Source organism: Chinchilla lanigera, unplaced genomic scaffold (assembly GCF_000276665.1).
Source record: "Chinchilla lanigera isolate Chin_1 unplaced genomic scaffold, ChiLan1.0 scaffold00060, whole genome shotgun sequence".
In the NCBI taxonomy this organism is placed as follows: domain Eukaryota; kingdom Metazoa; phylum Chordata; class Mammalia; order Rodentia; family Chinchillidae; genus Chinchilla; species Chinchilla lanigera.
Genome location: NW_004955461.1, coordinates 5,569,169 through 5,595,288, shown reverse-complemented (window position 1 = coordinate 5,595,288; position 26,120 = coordinate 5,569,169). Strand labels below are relative to the sequence as shown.

General features: G+C 38.9%; 1 protein-coding gene across 3 annotated transcripts in view; it reads left to right on the top strand.

Moving 5' to 3' along the window:
* Positions 1-26,120, top strand: part of Adcy8 (adenylate cyclase 8 (brain)) — a 227,867-nt gene that overhangs the window by 130,286 nt on the left and 71,461 nt on the right. For 2 of the 3 annotated variants that reach the window (XM_005398003.2, XM_005398002.2), the window contains exon 8: positions 13,409-13,606. The exons of the other annotated variant lie outside the window; for it this stretch is intronic. In XM_005398003.2, coding sequence (XP_005398060.1) covers positions 13,409-13,606 — 198 coding nt within the window. The remainder of the gene's footprint in view (positions 1-13,408; positions 13,607-26,120) is intronic. 3 annotated transcript variants of the gene reach the window in all.

The following is a 26,120-nucleotide window of genomic DNA, read 5'->3' as shown; positions in this document are numbered from 1 at the left end:
TCCCTCCCATCATTCTACAAGTCTTGCTCTTTGTAGTCTATCTATATGCTGTTTCTACTTTCTAATCTGCTTTGGACTAAGCCAGTCTTAGAAGGTGTGTGTATTCCATGTGGTGTGTATGTATGTATGTGGTTGTCTTTATGTATATGCGTGTGTGTATATATGTGACATGTGTATATGTGACATATGTATATGCGTGTGTGTATTATGTGACATGTGTGTAAATGCACATGTATGAGTATGTGGTAAGAGTGTATACCCTACCATCCCCCAAAATATATTGGTCTCTGGCTCACAAGGGCTATTTAGAAATTTTTGTGACAGCTCCAGGAAATGACCATAATCCCCTCCAACCAGATCATGGAAGTCCCATCCTACCAGTTGCTGTTCATTACCTGAGTGTCCTATCATGATGATTGTTTGCATGGAAAAAACTGGGCAGTATCTCCTGTCTGCCTAGTGATGAAGCAACCAACCATTTGGATTAGTTCCACTTGGAATAGAGAAGGTTGAGACCTGTAGGAAAGGAGACCAGTGCAGCCTGGGCAACAGCCAGGATGTTTAGGTTACTGTGTCACTACTGGTCCCAGACAGCACTCCTCTTAGGTTCTGTTCTCTGCATTCACTGGAAGAACAAGAATTGTCATCTAAACACTGCTGAATAAAACTGTCATGTAGACCCAATGCTGATGCTCAGGTTTCTTCTAGATAGCCCCTGCAGGTTACAAGTTTTGTGGTCTTGGGTTAAATCTCTGTGGGCCCCATATTATTGACCATTGATAGGAACAGTTGGATTGAAATCCAGCAGAACTGAATTATAACCCTGACTTTTCTCCTATCAAGAGACCACGAGGAACCACTTCTCCCCTCCATAGTGCAGTGCCCTCACATGCACAGCAGTAAAAGTGGACCCGACTGTCCAATAATTTCTCTTACTTCTGACTCCACCCATTTACTGTCTCCACCTGTGACCTACTCTGGGCTCTGTGGCCATGCTAGTGAGTTGTGTCTACTTCAGCATCCTGCCATCCAAATACAGCAAAGGACTCACCAGTAAGGGGTGGGGACACCCACTGTTTACAAAAGTTATACTTAAATTGTTATCCAACCGTCTTAAAACATGAAAACAAAGTTCATCAATAGGAATCAAAGCAAAATATATTGAAAGAACATAAGATAAACCCTCAAGAAATGAAATACCATTTTCTTGACATTCTGGCTAGATGGGTTTTGATAATAAACATCTGGATATTGTCACAAACACCCTCACACTTTGCATATTCCAAGACCCTGTTTTCAACATAATCGTGTTTCCTTATCAAGTAATACTGATCCTAGGATTTGGTTCCTTTCCTCCTTGTTTCCTCACCTTTAAATTGGGATGCAAACTAGGGGTTAGGCCCTTTTCTGTGCATACACGAAGGCCCACAAATCCCACAAGACAACGAACTCACTACATTTAATTAGTTAACCTTAATTTTACTTCTAATTCATTTCCCTTCTGTCATTCAAGTAGGCAAGTCAGTCCCACCAAGATGCTCACTGTGTTCACTGATTCATCCAGCCATAGATCTGTTAATTGCTTATTGAGTGACTTCAATTTGAAGATGAGAGGCAAATGTTGAGGACAGAGAGAGAAAGGAGGGGTCCAGCGCTCAAGAGCTTGAAAACTGTGTCACTAACAGGCCAAAAGGCTCCATGTAAACACTGCAAAGATTGCAGCAGTACAGTGTAGTAGAGGGGGATGCACGATCCAAAGGAATCAAGGATGACTTTCCAAAGAAAGTAAGGTTTAACCAAGATCTACACTAGGAGTGAAGCTAGGAATGAGGGAAAGAAACCCAGAAAGGGGAAGAGCAAGCCCATCTCCTTAGCTTAGCTTCCTGCTGCTGAACACCAAAACACAGGCTTCTCTTTCCCCACAAAAAATTTAACATGAAATTCCTCCTCCCTAAAAACAACTGAAACAGTGGATATTGATCTTTAAAAGGAAGGTGTGTTTTCAGAGCTTTCTGCTTCTGTGATAGGCTACCTAATATCTAGTTGATCACCTTCAACCTTGGTATGCTGAAAATTACAGGCAAATTTTTCTCCATTTGTTTTTAATGATCTCAGAATTAGATTCTGTTTTGATGTTCACTGGACATCAGCAAGCTTAGCTTGAAGATTTTAGAGACACCACTAAAGAGAAGCTGCATTCTTCTTGTCATATGGCTTCTCCCAACTCCTCAGGCTTTTCTCAGCCCTGCCTCCCAACGCAGCAGCTCAGTTCAGCCAAGGGGAGCTATTAGAGGCATCTGGTCTTTCACTCTGTCCAGAAAAACAAGTGGATTTGAAGTCTTCCAGAGAGTGTTGAGTGGATTAAGTAGGCAATGAGATCCATTAACTTTCAGTAATTATCCTTCCTGTCTCTAAAGTTCCTGAGACAAACTCGAGTGGAAGAGATATAAGTAGATGGGGTTCTTGTAGAATTACAGATCTCAAAATGTACATTTCGGTTGGCAAGCATATGACAGATAGACTTTGGTGAGTACAGAGCAATAACTCAGTGAAACTTTTCTAAAACTAGTTGGGCTCTTTTTTTCACCAAGAATTGACTAGTTGTTTGCACATCTTAAAATTGTAGCCTGACAAACAGAAATCAATAAATGGGTAGGCAGTATTTTAGATATGCAATAGTAAATGTATGATATTTTGAATAAGTGAAAATAGTAGGACAGAGAAATAGCAAAAATATGCAATCTTTTCCTTTCCTCATCCTTCTAATCTGAAACCAAAGCATTTGGGCATTATTGTATAATAATCTTGGTGAACACTTTGCAGAGGACTGGGCTAAGATTAACCACTGTAGCATTTCTTCAATGAGCTGCATCAATGACTGTTCCCTTCTTTTTGGCACCCGAGACATCCTCTGCTGTTTTGACCTAGGGCAATTTATATCTATGTGAGTTTTTTTCTTTCCAAATAAAGCTACATTTCATGTGAATAGTCATTTATTACATTTTTTACAGTAATTTGACCCATGCATCATGACCCATCAGGGTTACTGATCTGCATAAACAAAGGTATGTGGTTCCTCTCAGTTGATTTTATCCCACCCACAGCAAAGACACTTAATATTTTTATTGGTTTGAACACTGTTGTCTTAGCTATTTGTGTGAGAGTTTATTTTTACTTCACCTTGTGTGAGAAATAAATTGCAGTGGTTTATGCAGGAGAAGTGTCCAGTCCTGATGGAATGTTTTTGAAAAGTTCTCTCACCTGTCTAGGATTGTCAAACTACTGTTGTGAAGCCCAGGTTATTGATGACTAGATTTAGTGATGTTTCTCCCACTCTGTGGCTTTTATATTAACTTCAGTCCCTCAAAGCATCTCTTCACACCATGAGTTGGCTTTGGACACATCAGGTATCCTCCAGCCTACTCAGGATTTCATGTTCTTAAGTGACAAACTCAGAAACAAACATTTAGGATGATAAAAATGCAGAAAAGCTAATTAGACAATTACAATAGGAAAGTATGTGTTAGAAAGTTTAAAAGATATAACCAAAGGCACATACTCCCAAAGATGTAGCAGACTGACCCTAAAGCATTGCTGCTTTTTTCCTCAATTTTTCCCTGCCTATCACAATTGGCAAGCACTAAGATGAGATAGATTCTTTAGGCTTAGTAACTTACACATCCATTGGAAAAAATTTAAGAAAAGCGTTAATAACTAAATTCTATTCTTTTAGTGAGTAACAAGAGTCTGAGAAAACTCATCCTGATAGATGTAAAACAAAAAACCTGAGCAATTTATCATCAACTAAAAGTATAATATTTCTCTCAAATGCTGTGTGAGTCAGCTTTCTATCACTGTGATGGAATATATGAGAAAAATATCTTAAAGTAAGAAATATTTATTTTGTCTAATGGTTTCAAAGGTTTCAGTCCATGGTTAGCTAGCTCATTTTTAAGACTATGGCAAAGCAGAAGCATCATGGCATAGGAAAGTTGGCTACTTCATGGCAGCCAGGAAGCAAAGAGATAGACAGACAGACAGCAGACAGGCTGAGACAATATGTTTTCCTCAGGGATGACTCCATGTGCCATTCCCTTCAACTAGGTCCCACCTAGATTTATATCCAAATGTCCCACCTAAATTTCATCACCTCCCAATAAGCCATTAAATTATGAATCCACCCATTGATTAATCCACCCATGTAGTTAGGCCCCATGTGACCCAATCAACTTCCAAAAGACCCCCCTGTAATATTGCTACACTGGGAGCTAAACCTCCAACCTAGGAACCTTTGAAAGATATGTCAGATCTAAATTATCATGTGCCAAGTGAGAGAGCTACTTCTGAACTACAAAGGAGTTCAAAGTTTAGGTGATTCTTATAATTAAATTTCTCAAAATTTCTATTAAGAAAACACACACACATACACTCAACCACACTTGCACAGACTTCAGGCATTGATGTTTCTGAAAATCCTACATCTTTGATGTTCACAAGTACCTGACTTACCTAGAACCCGATATATGTTATATGTCTGCTTACTTACTTCCTGGGTTAAAATTTTCCAGGCTGTGGGCCCAAGGTCACCCAGAGTCAGCAGGACAGTGATCACCTCTCCAGCCACAGTCTATAAGATTTTGGCCCAGGCATTTCAGTGATCAGGTTTCTTGAGTCATATCTATCTCTTTTATCTGTAAACCATTAATGTTTGAGCTTCTCTGTCCCCACGAGTCCATATGAAGCAGGGATCCTGCCTCCCTCCCTAGGCTAGGACCTTACCCCTATGTTTTTACCACCCGGGCCCCAAGATGAAGTCAGGACTGGAGTTTGCAAATCTCTTCTTCACATTACTAAGAACATGATGATATAAAAGTGAAAACATCAGCTGACAATTTACTTCCAATCATGTAGCTTCAAAGTCATCATGCCTCAGTTGTCAAGTTCCATTTCAGCCAAATCTAATAAGTTTAATAACATTTTAATTAAAGTGGCCCAAGTGTGTAATGACTCAAACACAATCACATTTTCCCACCTGAGATTAGGATCTTCTTTCTGAAGAATCCAAAGTATTCAACATCCAAGGAACACCTAATGGATGAAGTGAACAGTCAAGAAGCCTTTTGGACAAGACAGAATCAATGTTAGAAAACATTTGTTTCTAGTCACCTGGCTGAGGTCAGGATTGTGAGCAAAGTCCAAGGTATTAGCAAGTCTTTCTCCAGGCTCTGAGTCTTCCTGTCCAGAGAGCTCTGCCCAACCAGGAGCTATGGTTGGGCCTGGAAGTTGAGCCACAGATGACCCCATGTCCATATCACATCCAAAGCTCAGTGAGGTCCCAGTGCTTGTACCCCAAGCCATGACCCCCAGCCCAATAGGATGAGATGAAGCAAAGTGTGAGGCATTTAATGTAAAATAGCCATTTTAGTTAATAGCCAACTAGAAAATAGCCAATATTAGTTAAAAGGGCGAGTGAGGTGATGGGGTTCAAATGAATAGCAAAATAGGAAATGCTCTCTGTGAAAGCAGCCAGAATTAAGAGTCCCCTGCCAACGTTGTTTTATTTCTTTAATCATAAAGAGGTGAAATTTCAGAACACAAGTTTTCCAATGCTAATCAAATTATTTCACAGCTCTTTTAATCCCCATCAAATGTACTATCCAGACAACATTTGGATATTCCTATTTGTGCCTCAAGGCGGGAAGCAACAATGATCCCAACTGACTTGCATTGTTTGGGGATTGGACACTAAGTTATAGAGTCATGATGGCATCCTCCCATAGGCTTGTTAGAAACATATGGTCTATTATTTCAGTAATCAGAGGGATATTCTGACCCTTGTTATTTTATTTCCTGGGTCAGAAGCTGTGAAATTATTATGAAAATTACCTAAAACATCTTCCCAAAGCAGAAACCTATAGACTTCCTCCCACAGTATAATCTCATTAGATATTCCTTTGCTTTGTTTGAAAAATACATCATGTCAACATAAATACCCAAAGAAGAATAAAAGTAAATAAAATTCCTAGATTTAAAATGCATCAAATAGATAATCTGGATGTGACATTTATTTCTCTTTATACAGACAGGGAACTTGCAGCTGCAGGTCTTACCTTGCCCCTGGAGAATGGTCCAATTTGGTACCACCTCTATTCCCCGCAAGAAGGAGAAAAACTGCTATGTGCAGCTTCTAAGAAACCCTATGTGAATATTTCCTAAAGAATCACTCAAGTCAATGTTTATTCAAATGATACTTCACATTCTTCTACAGAAAACAATTACATCTTATATCCAAGGATATCTCTGCTCCCCATCCCCAGATTTGAGAAAAAATAATTGTGCCTTTAAAAAAAAAAAAAAAAGGATTTTCCCTGAAACCCTAAACAGAAACCATTGTAGACTGTGTTATCTGGAAACTGTCCCAAGAAGCAAGCTTTCTTAAAAGAGTAAGTGATAGTATTTAAGATGATGAATATGTAAAATTGGCTTGATTCAATTGTTCCAACATATGAGTATAGCATAGCATTAGTGGGTAGCCCATAATTATATATGATTATAATTTGTCACAAAAACAACATGGATAACCTTTTCAAAAGGAGGAGCCTTCTTTTTGATGGTTGGATTAGGATTTAATTAAGAGTTAAAAAAAAAATAGCTCTACATGTGCACATGAGATGCTCTGGTTAAGCCTTAGTGTTTCTGCTGGGTCCTCTAGGACATGGAAAGTTATATAAGGACTAAAAGATAAGATCTCTACCTTTCCCACAATCAAAACTCCACAAGGAACAAGGCTGAATAGGACCAAGAGGACCCTCCACATTAGGGACAGGAACTGCTGCCAGGAATTAGTTAAAGAAGTTATCAGCCTTCTATATCTGAATATAGACTCCAGTACTCTGGACCTGGAACAAGAAGCCTCTAAGCATAAGAGTAGGAAGCGCCACAGCTATGTCCTGAGCCGCTGAACTTGGTATCCTGTCTGGGTCCTTCCCACATCAGCAGTGTGGTAAAACCATAAGCATAGGTACCTACAGCTAAATCTCAAAACTGCTGCATCTACCTCCTAGAGAAGCTAAGACAAGATGAAGCTCTGTCACTAATGACTTGATCACTCTTCTGCATGCTGACTCATGGAGATACTCATGATAAAACTAGTCTAGGGCAGTGGTGGCAAACCTATGGCACACATGCTGCAGCAGATGTGCAGAGCCCTCTCTGTTGTCACATAAACCAAGTTGCCCCAGCATCGCCTCAGCGACCAAGCATTCAAGTTTAATTGCAATGCGATAAGGAAGTGAGTTTGTGGTTGCAGTTTGGGCCCTCAGTCTCTAAAAGGTTCAACATCAGTGGTCTAGTGTTTGGTCCCCGAAAAGTCTCAGGGTACCACTGGTCACCACTGTGGTCTCTGGTTCCCTAGCAGTCAGCAATAAGAAACAGTTATGGAGGAGCAACCTCTGGATTCTGAAAATCCAAATAAGACCTCACACTGACAGGAATCAAGGCTGCCTTAAATGGCTCTTGCTCTTGGTTGGAGTATCAGCTGTCATGGTGTTGCCTCTTATCTCATGCAGATCAAAAACCTAGGCATTTAGACTGAAGAACAGGAAAATAAAGTACATTTTATTTAACACAAGCCAATAATCAGAATGTTTCTAAATTTGGGATCCACTTGGAAAAGAACAAGCAAAATAAAGGGACTTTGGTAGCACAAGACCAGAAACATTGCTCTAGAAAAAAAATCTTTACATAGAGACACTCAGTCCTCCATCCATCTAATTATTCAATCCACATGTATTTTTTATGAACCTATAAAATGTGCCATGTGCTAGAAACTCAGTCATGGATAATGCTCAGCACCTGATCTCAGTAAGATCAGTGTTTAAGGGAGCAAGGAAACATATAATTGGGTAATTACAATAAATCACAGTAACTGGGCTAAGGGCAAGTATAGGTTTAGAGTAGACTTCCTGGAGGAGGTGATGCCTGAATCAGTTTGTAAAGTAGGACTAGGATATGCACCAAGATGCTATGTGCTCTGATGCATAAACTATAAAGGTGGAGTAATAGCTTAGCAAAGCAGACTTTGTCAGTTGTCTGAGCTCCCTTACAGGGTCAGATGTCATTTCCATTGGGTCTGATGTTCTCTGCAGCTGTTCACAGAGGGCATGGACAAACGAGAAAGCATTTTATGCTATGGGAAAGCCACGTCACTTGTGGTCTAACTGGAGAACTCAAAGCCATTCACCCAGAGAAGAAAAGTCAGAATGCTAGAAAGTGGTCACGTGGAGGGAAATAAATGGATTTTATTCAGACATCAGAAACTGGCCCAGTAGAAAGCTATGGGAGAAAAAGCAAGTAAGAACTTCAGAGCATTGTCTTCTAGATGATATCCCACTGAATATGCAGAGGTAATTTCAAAGGACAGGTGAATTTTCTTGTCAAAAAGCTTGGACAACACAGAGTTTAAAAGTCTTAATCTTGCAGAACTTATCAGTGTCCTTTATCTAGTAATGTGTACTATGAATCCCATCAGAAGAGCAGATGAATTTGTTCATTCAATCAACATGTTGTTCTGAAGCATCAAACCCTGGCACAACCGTGGGCAACATAGAAACAAAAACTATTAAGTCCCTTGTCTCAAGGAGACGAGGGACAAGAAATGGCAATAAACAAATAATGGAGCCACATTTCTTAAATGAACATGCAGAACTTGAGGTGAAGCATCCTACAACTCTTATGAAAGAGTTAGGAGGATCCAACAATGAAATAGAGCCCTTCAGCACATAAATTATCTAAACTGATGCATAGTATTGACAGGGATGCTATAGGGGGTGTTTTGAGATTGGAAAATGTGATTCCATAAGAGCATTAGAGTATTTTTGACTCAAAAAAACCTCAGATTGTGTCTAAGATTTCAACCAGAAATCGTACTGGGAAGAGTTTACTCCCTGTGACAAGCTGTTTAAGTAATATCAAGGTTCATGGCCATCCATGTAGTGAAAGAAACAGTGGGAAAAGTAGGACTTCAGTGGGTACAGAGGTAAAGGATGAACTCCATAGAAAAGCCTTATGTACCAAATGAAATGCTGAGAGGATCCATGACATCCCCACCCAACTCAATTGCCGTTTATAAAGACTCCTCAGCCCCCCTGATTGTAGCCGTTCCCAAAACTCTTGGCTTCTCAGGCTAAGACCCTTCAGCTTCAGAACTTCGGCTTTTGAATGGACTGTGGTCCTCATGTGGGTTTTGCTATGTCTTATACACCCAAGAATATGGATCTCAGTTAGGCTGAATCTAGGAGCTGCATCATCTTTTTGTGAAGAAAAATCATGAGAGACCACTAAATATGACATTTCTGCTACTGCATTCTGACATCCAAATATCTAAATCACTAAAGTAAGTAAATAAAATTAGTTGTTTATAATGTTGTAATGCCATTTGTAAGTATAAACATACAATATTTATAATACTGCTACTCCAATCTTGTATTCCAGATATCTCAGAGCACCAGCTAATATAAGTAAATATGCATATTTACAATTGCATATAAATATAACACATTCTTCAGTTATACACTGAAATATGTATTTGAGTATATGTGTTCAGTTATACATTATATGATATTTATTATATTGTAGTCAAATATTCTCCTGGCATTTTTCATTTCCTACCATTTCAGTCACTTGCTTTTCTTATTCTCTAGCCAATCGTTTATGTGAATGAGTTGTCTCAACAGTGTGGAGGTCAATTTAAATCTAGAATCACTTTTGAAAGCATGACCTGATTTTTGGCCTGATCCAGTCTAGCTCATTGCTGGTGTTGCAAGTCTTCAGAAGAGAAAGGTCCACTCTACTAAAAATAGCTCATTCCAGTGTGAGTTTGTAAGAAAAGCAGACATGTTATGCATTTCCCAGGACTTCTTAGAAATGGTCATCGTGATCATCAGCATGTGGATTTTTGGTGTTGGCAGAATTACCCCATTAGGCTGAACACATAACCAAATCATAGTTTTCACTAATGGAGAATAGGCTATCACAAATAATCTCACAACATCATCGCACCTCCAGGCATGTATCCTTTGTGTGGAGCTGAGAGTTAAATGAAAGCAGATGACTTCCCAATGGCCCTTCCTGATTTCAATTTGTGTGCCTGTTGGATTTCAGACAGAGCTTCCCTTGAGGAGATAGGCCCTAAAAAGGTGAGGTGGGTGCTAGAAAGATTGCTGGTCAAACAGAACACTTATTTGTCATATGAACTTGACAGAGCAAATGATAAGAAAACAATCACTGAGAATTGATTACCTTCATAAAATGCTAGAAATATGATTATGTGAAATAAAAATGACTGCTTGGACATAAAGAGATTTTTCTACCACAATACCATTGACATTTTGATGAAACAGTCTTTTTCCCAGCTAATAGCTATATCCTAGTGGCAGTGATGAAGAACAAAGAGATGTGGTATTTAGCCTTCTGTGTCTGATTTATTTCATTTAGCATCATGGTCTCCAGATACATCTATTTTCTTACAAATGACTCAAATTTATCCTTCTTTATGCCTGAGTAGTACTCCATATTATATGTATACCACATTTTATTTATCTGTTCATCAGTTGGTGGGCATATAGGCCATGTCCATAATTTAGCTCACTGATATTAACACACGTCTGCATGTGTCACTGTGATACAAAGACTTTAACTCTTTGAGGAAGATATCAGAATAGGAATAGCTGGGTCAACTGCAATTGCTGTTTAGTTTTTTAAGGAATCTCCAGTTTACGTTCCCACCTACAATGTAGATGGCAAGCATATACTAATTTGGTATGTGGTATATTAAGAGAAAGAATGGGGAAGGCATGATTCCCATCCTTTCTCCTTTGAAGCAACCATTCAGCCAGTTAGGAGAATATGGTGAGGAGTAGGGCAGCTCTAAGGTGCTGGGTTAGTGGCTCTCTAGCCTGTAGGAATGGTCAGTGGCGGCAGAATCCTCTGAATCAACTCCCATTACAAAGCACAGGCAACCAGGAAGCATCGCATCTTCCTAAGTTACATGTGTTCCCTACAGGTTCACATCAGTCTCTGGCAACTGCTGTTCACGTCACTATGAGAAAATATAAGGGCAAACTAGGGAATTATTCATTCAATTAAATATACCTGATATGAAGAATTCTTTTACTCCAAGACTACAGTCTCATTCCTCCAAGACTACAGTCTCATTCAATTACTCCAACTCATTCCTGTTGAAAACAATGTCTTGAAATAATGGTCGTATTAGAGAGTTCCAGGGGTGATCACTGTTACTGTCAATGTTGCTGCTACTGTGATTTAACGAAATCAGCCTTAAAAATAGTTTGAAACTCCCCTATGGAATCCAAAGGTTGTAGAAAGCATGGGAGACTGGTGGAATGGATAGTTCCATTTAATTCAAAGAAGGAACACTTAAGAAAATTAAAGTTACAGAAAGTGATAGGGATGCCTAATCACAAGGATATGAAATACATAATACAGTAGATCTGATCTCCCCACATTAGATTCCAGCTCAAAGGACTCTGGAGCACATCATGGCTCCAAGCCAGAATGTATGCTCAGACACGGGTGGCCTGAGGGTTCTTCCCACCTCCTCTCCAAGACACAAACCTAAGTTTGGCACCTTTTAAGCTGTGTGGAAAGAATACCTGCCCAAGAAACCAGTGAGAAATCTACCAAGTGGTTGCTAGTCTGGCTTCCTTTGCTTTAGGGAATGTTGCATGGTCCTTTTCACTCCCAGGAACCCAAGCCCTCTGGCCTTGTGTGGATCTTGCTCTTCAATTTTCCACAACATTGGTTCCTGCTTCCTTCTCTCTGCTTCAGTCCTTCTCGCCTCTCATCCAGCCATGCCTCCTCCTAACATCTATCTTTTTCTCTGCGGTAGTCTCCTTGGTACTTAGAACTGAAATCAACCATTTCAGTGCCCTAAGAATTTATATTTTGCTGTCTTATGTTGGCACAATTGACCCCGTCTTTTACACTGGGGCTGGAGAAGAAAGTTCCTGTAAAAGTCAGCAATGATGAGGCCTTCCTACAGAATGCTTTACAGAACTCAAACTTAGATTCACGTTCCCGGGAAGGCTAAAATGAAAGGACCAGCAATTCCACAGGAAGAACCCTTATCGAGTAGGCTGGATGACTCCAGAGAGGTCAAAGTTCCTGACTTCAGCTCTGGCCAACCCTCAGTGGGTGTCATTCAGCTCAAATGAGAGGAGAGCTCTTGACCAAGTCTCTCCAAGGCTATTGGTACATGAAGGATGTCGGCAGGAGGATCTCCAAGGTCCTCCATTGCCTGACAGGCTGCCATGTGGTAATTATATAATCTCATTTTAGTCTAGCCTGGGTTCTCACACAGCCAAGCTGAGAGACTCGTCAAGCAAAGCAGTTGTATGTAGTGTGTACAGAGGTACGGAGTTTTCACTTCCTCACTCGGAAGATACTTTATGTCATCCACCTTCCCTGTAGGAAACCTCAAGGGAATGGAGTAGGCATCTCTCCCTACTCTCTTCAGGTCCTTTCTTGTAGAAGGAGCTGTCTCAAACTGAAGGTGTGAATAAGCATTGCATTGGCTAGAGTCAGCCAATCACCAGAAGACAGGTCTCCCTGCCAAGCCTGATGTGTCCTCATAAGCCAATGCAACTTCTGCATCCATGTATCCAAACCCAGTTATCAGCGATGGTGGTTGTGCCTTTCCTTGCCTCATGCTGTGTAAGCCTGTGGAAGAGTGGGAGGCTGGAATGCTTGCATTTTTTGCCTAAAGGAAATTACATACATATATCTATATGAGTATATAGATATCTAATGGGCTACACTGGCTAGGGAAATATTTGTGAAGTGCAAAAATTTAATAACATTCATCAGGTTTGAGGAGCAGATCCTCACACATTTGACTTTTCAGTCTATGAGGAATGCTTAACATGAAAATGCAAGCTAAGGGACTTCCAAGTCTCCCCACCACCCTTAAATAAAAGAGCACATGAAAATGTGAAATCTCCTTGGTGGAAGATGATCATTTTTGTGGGCTTTTTGGATACATTTACTTTCTGTTACTTCTTTGGTTCTCTTTCTCTCATACCTGCGATGTGCCCAGTTAGAGAAAGGGTTATGATTAAACATTTCAAAGGCAGCAACTCTCCTAACAGTTCAACCAAAGGAATTCAGTGCACCTACATACAGGAAACATGTCCCTCTTAATGTGATACTCTACTAGGTTGTGTTTCTCTGACCCAAATTCTAACTGATCAAATTGTGTAGGTTTCACTGAATACAACTGCATGGAATGCTATTACTGTTTGCAAAGCAACATGATCTAAAAACATTGCATTTCTTTTCTATCCAAAGGGGACTAGCAGGTTTATTGTGTTTGCATGTGCTTTCCCCCTAGACTCTGGCTGCCCTAACAAGAAATTCAATAAATCTGCTTCCAAACCACCTTGCACAAGCTTTGCATGTCCAGTCGGGGCCTGAGGAAATTAACAAGAGAATAGAACATACCATCGACTTGCGGAGTGGCGATAAATTGCGAAGAGAGCATATCAAGCCATTCTCACTGATGTTTAAAGACTCCAGCCTGGAGCAAAAGGTAGAGCTGAGTCTCCACACTGGCTCTTTTTCTGAAGTAAATGATTGTAAATGTTCCTGGGGACAGAGACAGCACCCAGTGGATGTGGTTTGGGTTTGTTTGCTGTTTGATTTTTGTTTCTCTTTTCTTATTTGCTTTCAAAGTTAGTAGTAGATTAAAGGCCATGCAAGGAGATGCTGGGTTAAAAGAGAGCCACAGCTTTGCTCTTCACTAAAAGAACAAGGAATTCACAGTAAGCATCAGAAGAGTTTCTTCCACTTGGAGATTATTAAGCCAGTTGATACTAATATCCACTTGCCTTTGCTTGCAGGTGAATTCACATCATTTGCAACCTTTGTAAAATAATATACAAAAGCACCGAATAACTTGGTGTAAGCATTAGTGATTAACATTGCCTTTCTTGAGTTTAGATATCTATTATCCAATTTTCCAAGTCACCTGCTGGCTCAGAAACCCTCATCTAGGCTTAGGAGGAAGAAAATAAGTTGTGGGTATGGAGTAGGTTTGAATTCACGTTCACCACTTCCTTACTATGTGACTTTGAAAAAGTGGAGTAACCTCTCTGAGCACGCATTCCTTGCCACGCAGTAAGGATAATAAGTATGCCTTCTCAGGTTATATTGAAAGGCTCCAGAGCAATGTCTTGATCAGGTAAAGTGATCAATATGGCTGTGGCATATTTATAACTTTTTCCCATATTTTTGGTCCACCCAGTCCTGAACTGTAAACAAAGCTAGCAAGAAAGGTTACTATCTCTGCTTAACTGGGCTGCTTCTTTGCGCTGATCATAGCCATGGACAGACCTCCTTTGACTGAGCACAGGATGTGTTTGACGTCTGCAGGAGCCTCAGGCAAGAACAGCAGGGAATTTACAAGCAAATTTCAGGGGTTTGATCCAACACTCTGTAATGCTCCAGTGAACAATTGTTTTGTGAGTTTGTTCAGCTGCCTGGGAGATTCTGCTTGTCTCAGTTGGGGGAATTCACACTTCGGCGCACAGGCACCATTCCCAAAGAGTTTCTTAGATAACTACCTACAGATTGCAAACTCCAAAATTAAAACCTTCACCTGCAATTGTCAATTTGAAATATATTGTGTCTATGAAGTAATTAAACTTTAAAAATGGTTTGCCTTGCTCAAAGCCCCCAAAATAGCAGGTGTCCTTAATTCATAATATTATAAAATTCATAATAAAAATAAGGGTCTAAGATACAAATTAAATGCATTTTCTTTCCTGGGCATTCCATAAAATGAGCAAGGTGGCTTTGTAAAAATCTCCTCAATCAGCCTCTGCAGATATTTGTGTCCAGAGCTAAACAAAGCCTTTTTATGCATCTTGCTAACAATGTACTCACTTCTCTAATGGACTAACACATGCAGAGAGTAGTTCCTAGTGTCTTTTATCTAAAACTGTCCACATTTCGTCTGCAACCATGTGATAGTGAAGCAAGATTGCACCTGTGGGAGGCACAGCATGTCTGAGGTTGATCTCTATGGCCAGGGCAGGTCCCCAAAAGGACATGAGACTTGCCCACTGATCACTCATTTATTTATGTGCCACCAGTCAAGTGCTCCACAGGACATAGGTTCCCTCATGGTGAGAACATGGGGCACATCAGAAAACTTTCACTCCCCTCATGTCATAGAGATTTTCCTTGGTGGTTCTTGCTCTGAGCTTCCAACTAGGGACTGAGTTATTTCTGAACAGGGAATATGTAATAAATAGCATATTGAGTATGTACCAAGTACAAGGCATTATTTCTGTGATATCCATACAAATTGACAAAGACAACAGAAGGAAATGCCATTATGAGCCTTATTTTATGTTCCATGAATGGAGGCACAGAGAAATAGTAATGAACCCCACCCAAAGTCACACTGTCACCAGGGGCCCTGGAATCTGAGTCCACTATTATGCCAAAGCCAGTGCTTTTGTTCACCAGCTCTACACAAAGTCCCCAAAACTTGCTCACCCTGGCTCTTGAATAGAGGAGACAGTACTATGTGTATCTTCTCCCTTGTGAATTCTGGACAGGGTGAAGGGCAAAGAAAAGGAGAAGAGGCAGAGGTTTGTAGGAAAGGGTCCTAAAACCTTAGAAAAGTAAAAGTGAGCCTCTTAAATCATAGGATTCCAGAATCCCAGAATAGTATCAATATGCAGCCACTCTATGATATTAGGAAAAACATTACTATCTCAATTATAAAAAGAAATCTTAGGTTATAAGAGTTAAGCAGAGATCATAGCGTCCAATATCCGGCCAGTATATTTCATCATCAACTGAGAGATGCTCATAATGCAAGAGAAAACACACATACATGTACACACACACACACACACATACACACACACGTCAAGTTTATCCTGAGTAAAACTGAACAAGGAAGAAAAAGAACATCCACTGCACTGAGAAAACCTATGCACCTACACCCTGCTATTGGCTAGATGAAAAAATCTCACGATTTAAATTCCAAGTGGAATCTGCATCAGTCTGTTGCCTGAATTCACACTCTGAATGCAATCTAAAAAAGTCTCAGGGAAAAGATATAATCTAAAGCGGCACCAGGTTGACATTGCCACCTGGTGTCCAACAAAAGCAATTGCAAATCTCCCTGGAAAGACACTACACTTGATCTGCGCCAAAAAGCCGAATCTCCTTGGAAAAAACTCGAGGTTTTTAGATTCCACTGATAGTAAGATGAATTCTAATTTCAGAGATGTTTCAGTTTTTATCAAAACTTTCACATCTCAATTAAAAATGTGTATCTTAAAATTGTTTAAATACATACACATTTATGATTACAAAACCTCTTTTCCCATTGCCTTACCCTGCTTCTTGGCAGCAAGCTGGGATCATAAAGATTTGTTTTCTTAAAAAAACGGTAGAAATGAAAACAATCACTATATCCTTATCATTTTGTACAGAAACAAAGGCTTCATTCTGTTTCAACAATAAGGTAATATGTGAATAAGGGAACTTATTTGTCTCTCTACCTTTATAAGTGAATTAGAGAACACAAAGTTTAATTGAAATGTATAGAAATATCACGCAGACATTTCTTGGTCATGGGTAATAACAACTGGTATATCTACCGACATGTCATGTGAACAAGACTTACATACCTCACAGTGCTAAGTACTTGTTGAATAATTAAGGAAATAAAGAAAGGCACAGGTTAAGAAGATTGAAGAATGCTGCCCAGGCCGGCCTCAGTTAATTTTCTGCAAACTAAAGTCGAAAAGACACGAGTTAGCTCGATCTGACCTTTTCCAATGGAGTTCCAGGAGAGAATACCGATGTTCTGCTCACTCTCTAACATGGAATTCAAGGTAGTGTATTCCTCCTCTTCCCACCCCCTCCAATAAACGTTTCAGGTTAAACTTCAGAAAAGCACACCCATAACTCCCGTGGCTTAGCAAAGTTTGTAATAACCTTTTTATTTTAAAAAATAAAAGAACAAAAATATATTAACAAACTCATATGCTTAGCCAAGTTTAGACCTCACATTTTCACTTCTCTATTCCTTGGCGGTAAAATCAGGACTTTGGACAGCTCCGCGCCTCCTCCAACCACCAAGCTGACTCTATGAATTCTTTCTGACCCAGGTGACCTGAAGTGTTGGCTTTCCCAGAACCATTATTAGTAGTATCTTCTTTCACTCTCAGAACTCACCCCCAGTGATGTCATATGAGAAGTCGTAAGACCAAAGGCCAATTTGGAATTAGACATTTTCACTTCTCAGTAACCACATCAGAACTTTCTGAGCAGAAGCCTGCATCAGGGGACGGGACCTAATTCAGACCTCAAAGGCACCCTTCAGCACCCTCAAAGTTCACAGACGACTATTTTCCCTTCTTTACAGAGACATTTTCCAGAGGGGCTTACTGATCTCGGGGCAAGCAAAACTTCAAACTACAGTACAAAGATATAGAAAATGACGTGCTTGTCAAATGCTAGCACCATATTGCATTGTTTTTTTTATTTTAAAAAAGAATGAGTTTTCACTAACAAAAGTTTATACCGAATATATAAGACAAAAAGAAGGAAATAAGTTTCTCTTTTGATCTTTAAATTCAGGATAATGTCTGTTAATATTTTGGCGTCTGTCATGCTGGCCTTACATGAGTGTGCATCCGTATATTTATCAGTGAGATTTTGTAAAATAAACTTTGATACATAATGCTTTATAATGTAGCATTGTTTGCTTATCTTAGGCTTTTCTCACATTATTATTTAGCAAAATACTTTCAGTAACTGTACACTATTACACTGCATGTTTTAACTATTTTGGGTTCTTTCAGTTTTTTACTATTGTAAATCACAAACTATGTTGTCTTGGTTATTGTCATAGTTAAATCACAGCCATGGTTATTATTTCTTTAGGTTACAATTATAAAGAAACTAAAAGAGGCTATACATTTTAAATCTTGAGATATATTCTGAAATTGCCTTCAATTATTGGGTCTAAGCTTTTCTCAATTATCAATTTGGTAAGAAGCAAACAGCATCTCCTTATCATTTGTATTTTTCTTGTGATTGAAGTTGAAGGTCTTTCCTGATCTGTTTTGGTTTCTAAATTTCTCCTTTTATAATTTTTACCTGTGTCTTAATTGCATATCTTTTATCATGGAGATCAACTTTATCTTAATGAACTGTGAGCCTCTTTTGTCCAGTGAAGAGTCCAGCTCTTTGTTGAATCATCATCTTAGACATTTCTTTTTCAAAATACTTACAAGAAGATGATGTTGCTCAGCCTTTGGTCTCATTTGTCTTTTGGAACAAGACTCTGGATTAAATTTAGGATAGAGAAGCAATTAATTACAATTATTTATGGAGATTTTTAAGCACAGGGAAATTTACCTAAACCGTTTAGAGCCTTAGGAAAGCTTAATAAAATAAGAACACTAATGTGAAATAAACTCATTAAACTTAGTGTTCCAAAAAAAGTTATTACTGCAGGATGAAAGAATGTCTTCATCTTGAGTGGAGATTAGTACATGTTTAATATATACATCAAATTGACTGAGTATTTATGCCTGTGACATAGGCAGTTATTAGCTTAAGTGTTAAAACCAAACTGTACCAATGAAGATTAGATTTCCTTCCTTTCAATGCTAATATTTTCTGCTGGATTCTAAAATTTCTTCCTTTGAGAAAAGACTTCCTTCTGTCTTTGTGAAAAATTATACATAAGACTCTTCTCGATTTAGGCTGAGAGATCTCAACTGTGAGAATCACCTGGGGATCTTACTGAAATGTAGATACCTCCCCAACCCTCTGCTTCCAGACTTTGATTTTGCAGGGACCCCTGCATTTTGAGAAACACCATTTACTCTACTATTCTGAATTGTCATCCACCTTTCTTTGTCCTTAGCTGAGCTTGGGAAATCTGGGCTAGTCATTTTCCCCATGTGTTCAGGGATCAGTTTTTATTAGAAGATCCCCAGGTTCATACTTGAGCCCATATGGCCTTCCATGGCCTACAGGGGATGTTTCTGTAGGGCTGACAGTGGTCCCAGGAGCAGAAAAACCTTGGGTGAAATCCCACATTGGACATGAAAGTGGACATGTAGGACTTTTGATTCACTTACTCATGATCAGTGGATATTGACAAGTTGATACCTTCCTGTCATCCAAATGCACAAGGGCAAAATGTTTGTATAACTCACAAAGGTTTAGTGTCTGTTAAAAGACAAGAAAGAACATGAGCTTTGTTATGGTTTGTGTCTAGTTGTCCCTCCAAATCTCATGCAGTCATGGGGGCCAGCTTCTAGAGTTTGTGATTGATTCATGGTCCAATGCTGGGATTATGGGTGTGAGAGCTGTATCTTCCCTGAAGTGAGTAGCCTGCATACAATATAAAGGAGGGAAAGAGGCTTGCATACACTGTGCTCCTCCCCCTTTTGATGTCTTCCGCCACTGTGAACCATTGCCCTCTGCCACGAACCACTCTACCTTGGAGCCAGCCAAGTATGGACTGAAACTTCCACAAACTAAGAGCTAAATAAACCTTTCCTTCCTTAATTCTGGGTGTCAGGTATTTTGTCTCAGCAATGAGAGAAAAGTAACCAATACAGGCTTGATTTATTCAATACACATGACTTGAACCCAATTCCTTCCAGTCACTGTCCAGGAGATGCAGGACTAGAGGCTTGATCTCACTGAAATTCTGATGATCATCTGCCCTCAAACATTGGTGTGAAAATTAGGTGATATAATGTTCATATAGTGTTTCCATAAATGTAACAGTCTTTCTTTTCCCTTGTCCTCTGATTACTTTTATGTCATTTCAATACTGAGTAAGGGAGATTAAACCCATCACTTGAAATAAATATCACATTTCTTTAACTTTTTAAAGAAACTACTTTCATTTTTAAAAAGTGGTTAAAGCAAGCCATATCACTGCACCTTATATCCCAGGACACTGAAGTTCTGCCCTTTGTAAATGCAATCAAGTTCAGGCTTGTCACACATTGTGAGGCTGTTCCCATCAACACCTGCAGATCACTGGGATAGAATCAGTGGTGTGTTACAATGGGTTAGCATCATTTATTTGACCTTTCTCGAAATGATTCAGTGATGCCAAATCCCCTATTATTACTTTTTCCAATAAGATGAAAAAGAGAGGCTATCTCTAAGAACATCCAATATTTGATTATTGACAAAGGCTATGCCTTTCTTTCTGTGAAAATAAGGAGACAAGGATTTGGGGTCGTTTCATGCATGGATTTCTTTTACTTCTGCAAGTACTGTCTTTCTAGCCACATTTCTTGTGATTCCTGGGCAGTCCATTTGGCACAGCACAAAGCATTTTCTCTGCTTTCTGTGCTGAATGTGTGCACCCTCCAGCAGACATGGTATGCAGAGTGCTGGAAGAAGAGAGAAAGCCTTAGCTTCTGATCCCTGGAAACTGACACTCCCGTGTGTGATCTTACACCAGTCATTGAACTTCCCATCATAATAGCACTCATGAGGTTGTTGAGCTGGTGGAATGCAGCTAGTATTTATGAAGTGCCTCAGAGATTGTCACTCATTCCAACAGCAGTAGCACTGTTGCAGGGAAACTGGTACTTGTCAATCCCTTGTTACTGTACCAAGCCCTATCATGAATATCTTGTATTTGTTAACTGATTTAACTTAATTGTTACAACGTCCTTCCATATTGGCATTAGTTTTACCATTTCACCAGTGAGAGAGGCTCAGAGTATTTGAGCAGTTTTCCAAGGTGCACATTTATAGAAAGCACAAGGGTTGGAATTCAAAATTAACTCACTGTGTCTCCAAAACTCAGACTATTTCCAATGTGCTTTGCAAAACTCTATAGTTTTTGCAGTACCTGCTTCTCATGAGTTTAGAATGCACTGAGGATGTATTCAGTGAGGTGCCTCGAGGGTAAATATGGCAAAGTGTATGGAAAATACCTTCGAGAAGAAATAAAACAAAATTAAAATCATCCTAATATATTTGATTATCTATCTGGCCCCCAAACTCACGAATGCCTGCACACATGCATGTATGTCCAACACTTCACCATGTGTTTCTGGCAGCACCCAGAACCTTGCAAAAGATAGACTAAACCAAGGACAATTCTATCCCTCTACCAATGGACATGTAAATCAAATTAGTGAATAAGTAAATGCACGAAATAGCTTTTCTCTCACAATAATGGGAACTGAAATAATGATTTCCTGAGTCACTTTTGAGCTGCATATCCAAAAGAAGGCAGATTAGTTCAAGTAGTGAGTAGTTAATATGTGACAAATGATTTAAGAGAGCAAACAAAACCAGAGATAACCTTCTTAAAAGGCCAACTACACATCAAACTGAGATCATGCTTCATGTTTTTTTATTTCAAAGAGAATAAAAAACAATAACAAAATAACAACAACATTGACAAAAACAAAACAACACAAAAACAATAAAAATGATACAGGGTTTCAAACCAAAACGGTAAGAATTAACAGTGGTTGTTCTATTACATATTACTACCTTCAGTGAAGTTGCTGAGATTAGCCGATGTAAGATTGCAAGGATGATAAAACCATAAAAGACAATAAAAAATAATAAAAAAACATTAGAAATGATACAAAGCTTCATTAAACAAGATGGTAGTAATTCACCAATGGTTGTTATATTGCATATTGTTGTCTTCAGATTAGCTCTTCAGATTACCATATATAACCATACAAAATTGATCAAAAATTTAACCATTAACTGTTCCTTTCAATAAAATAATAGATATCAGCAGTACAATTATCTCAGCAATCCTTTTACATATTTATTTTTTCCCCATCCTCCTTCTTTCTTTTTTCTCCTTTCACTCATCCCAATTGTTCCTTCTCTTTGAGCAATTTCTTTCCCTTTCACAATATCTATTGCACCACTTGGAGTTTATTTACTCTTTCAGGTTGCCTCCAGGAATGAGTTAGGGAGAATTTCTTCTATTTCAATTTCACTAAAGAGTTTGAGAAGAATTAGCATTAAATCTTCTCTAAATTTCTTGTAGAATACAGATGTGAATCCATCAGGATGGGCACTTTTCTTTGTTGGTAAGATTTTTACTACATTTTCAATTTCATTCCCTGATATTGAGTTATTCAGGATTTTTATAGCTTCTTGATTCATCATTGGTAGTTCATATGTACCTAGGAATCTGTCCATTTCCTCTGTGTTTTCCATTCTACAAGAGTAAAGATTTTCAAAGTAGGTATTGATGATCTTCTGAATTTCTACAAAATCTGTAGTGATTTCATCCTTTCAACTCCTCATTGCATGAATTTGAGCTTTTTCTTTCCTTTTTTTTGATAAGGTTGGCTAGGGGTTTATCAATTTTTTAATAAGGCTGGCTAGGGTTTTATCAATTTATTTATTCTTTCAAAGAACCAATTCTTCAATTCATTCATTCTTTGTATTGTTTTCTCTGTCTCCATTGCATTAAGTTCTACTCTGGTCTTTATAATTTCCTGCCTTCTCTGGGCTTTGGGCTTGATTTGCTCTCATTTTCTAGAAGCCTGAGGTGCAGCATAAGGTTGCTTATTTTTGTTCATTCTGTTTTCCTGATGTGGGAATTCACTGCTATAAATTTCCCTCTGAGGACTGCTTTTGTTGCTTCCGACAGGTTCCTGTAAGTTGTATCTACTTTTTCATTTGATTGTAAATATTGTTCAACTTCTTCTTTAATTTCATTTGTGACTCATTGGTTGTTCAGGAGGGTATTATTTAATTTCCATGTGTCTGTGGAGTTTTTGTGATTTCTTTTGTCATTAACTTCCAATTTCATTACATCATAGTCCAATAGTATGCATGGGATAATTTCAATTGCTTTGCATTTACTTCACCATGTTTTATGTCCTAGCATATGGTCTATTTTAGAGAATGTCCCATTTGCAACTGAGAAGAATGTATATTCTGATGTTGTTGATGAACACTCTGTAAAGGTCTACTAAGTCCATTTGTTCACAAATTTGGTTTACTTATGCTATTTCTTTGCTGATTTTTTTTGTCTACTTTCTCTGTCTTTTTGTGACAATGGGTGTAAGTCTCCTGTTATGACTGTGTTACTGTTTATTTGATTTTTCAGGTCTGTTAAAATTTGCTTTATATAGTTGGGTGCTCCTATATTTGGTGATAAATACTTATGATTGTTATCTCCTTCTCTTGCATTTTTACCCTAACAAATATGAGGTGACCTTCTTTATCTCTTTTGATCATTCTTGATTTGAAGTTCACATTGTCTGCAAACAGAATAGCTACCCCTGCTTTTTGTCTGTGTTCCTGTAGCATGAAGTATTGTTTTCCATCCTTTGACTTTCAGTCTATGAATTTCCTTTTGAGTTAAATGTGTTTCTTGTATATAGCATATTGCTGGGTTTTGTTTCTTAATCCACTCTGCCCGTCTGCTTCTTTTGACCAGTGAATTGAGACCATTTTCATTAACAGTTACAACTGATGTGTATTGGCTTATTTTGTCATATCATATTTCTGCTGTTGGTTTCCTACTTTTTCCCTCTGTTTAATTGCTTACTGTGGTTGGTGGTTCCTTTCCGTTGTTGTTCTAGAAATTGTGGTCATTTTTATCTCTTTCTAGAATATCTTTTAGTACTCTTCATAGAGTTAGTTTGTCCATGTTTTACTTTTTAACACAAATCAGCTACCAAATTTTGCTCAGCTTTTATTTAACAATTACTTTCATAATTTTTTGCTATGAACCAAGTTCTCCATTGAGTATTGTTTAAGTATTCATTTAGTATCACTTTTTTTGGTCACATAAAAGCAAGATTTGCCACTTGAGAGAATCTTTAGATAACCCTTTGGCTGAGTACAATTGGTCCATTTTCTATCTTCAGATTTCCTCTCATTTTCTCAACGTTAAATGAATACTAAAAAGATTTTGGGAAAAATGTATCATATACTCTGACATGTCTATTTCCTCTTTTCATCAGCTGTTATTTGAGGTTATAATTATGATCAAATAATAAAGGAACAATTTGACAAGATAAAGCAATGCAAATAAATAACCTTGCTTCTTTTTCTTGAGGTTCTGGGGATTGAACCCAGGGTTTTTACTTTGAGCTACAGTCCCAACACTTTCTTTTTTATTTAGATTTATTTTTTTACTTGAGACAGTGTTTTGCTAAGTCTCTAAGTTACCCAGGCTGGGATCAAGTTCTCAGTCTTCCACTGAATGAAATTTCTGATGGGTTAGAATATTGGACTTTATAATTAGATAATTTTTAAATGAACATTTTTGTCTTGGATACATTCCGAATTTATTGAAACACTTCACTTCTTATTTAGATGTACCCAGGTGAACCAAATTGTCTCAGGCATTCTCTTCCACTTTTCTAGATCAGATACTTCCTGATCATTTGCATAATCTTATTTTTTAATAAATTATTCTGTTACAGTATCAGGCTACTCCTCCATTTTTGTTGCTCTAGGAAGTCCCAAAAGAGTAGGAATATTTAGGCCTCCCCTTTCAGGTAGGAAGGACAGGTTTCAAAGAGGCTCAGGGAAAAAAAAAATCTCTCTTATTCAAACAGCAAGCCAGTGAGACTCCTTTATTTTCTTCATACTACATTGTAAAATTACTGCTATTTTTATCACATTCTGGAAAATCAAATGATTTCAAGAGCCATTTCACTTGTATGTTCTTATCAGAACAATTCACCAACTCTATTCCACAAAGCCAGCATTTTTGGTCAGAACTACCAACATGATCTACAACAATATAGTATGGAATGACAGAATGATGACAATTTCAACCCAAAGGTCAGTGACCCAGTCCTAAGACAATCCAGGGCTTCTTGTGTAGACATCACCATCATCATCTACAGTGAAGAGATTCTGGACAAAGAACACAAAAAAAGTAACCATTCTCTTGGCCTGTACATTGCTTAGGGACTAAATCAATCCAAAAAGGAAGGATCATTCTTCCTAAGGATGGAAGGTAGGGGAGCATTAGCTGGAAAAATTACAGAGTGGAAGCCTTATAAAAGTTCTACATGAATTATCCTGTGTCATTTAACCCCCTACCAAGAATGGACACAAAATTAGAAAATGTGTTATCATTCATCATCTTCTGTCATCCCTGGAAGGGGGAATATTAACAAAACATGAGGAAATCCACCTTCATTCAAAGGTCAGGTTTACTTGGAGGGATGTAAGCCAGGGGCAGATCCCTCAGACTCAGCTGTCACTCATAGAATTGCTCTTGTTGATGATGTGATTAAACTAGACACCAAAATAAAGAATATGCTTGTGGTGGATTGACAGCTGTTGGCCATAGCTGAACTGAATCAGCGTGGTGCTGGGTGTGGAGGGCCACCTGAGAATTTTTGCCAACAACATAAAAGCAGAACTGGGGAGGAAGAAGTGTAGCTGTTGGTTCTCCTGGAGAAGCTTGTCAGGCTGGCTTTTCTGATGTGAACGCAGCTGTTTTCATTGTCAAAGGAGCTTGGGACCTTGTTGTCACTGAGAATGGCTGCAGTTCACTTTGGGGGAGCTCTGGTCCTTACTTTGAGCATCACTTCCTGGCTCCAGAGGGGAAGATGGTGCACTGTTCAATCTCCTGAAGAAGTTTGTCACACTGGCTTTGCTGCTATGAAGTTGACTGTTCTCATTGTTGGAGGAGCTTAGGACCTCATTGTCACTGAGGATGGCTGTGGTGCTTTTTGGGAGAGCTCTGATCCTTACTTTGAGCATTACTTCTTGGCTCCAGTGCAGATTCCTCGGCCTACTGTCACAGATTCTTCATCCCACTGTCACAGAGTTTCTAGCTTCCTCGACTGACCTTTGGGCCTTCCCAGTGCTGATTCTGAAACAGACTTGCATGAGACATTGTTGTGGGCTCTTGGCCTCCAACTGGACTCATGAGAGGCATTGCTATGGGCTCTGAGTCTTCAGCTGGACTCATGCAGGACATTGATGTGGGACCCAGGCCCTCAACTGGATGCTTTGGGTCTTTAGTGTGTAGACAGATCTGCACTCTTTTGTACTTGACTCTTTGGGTGACT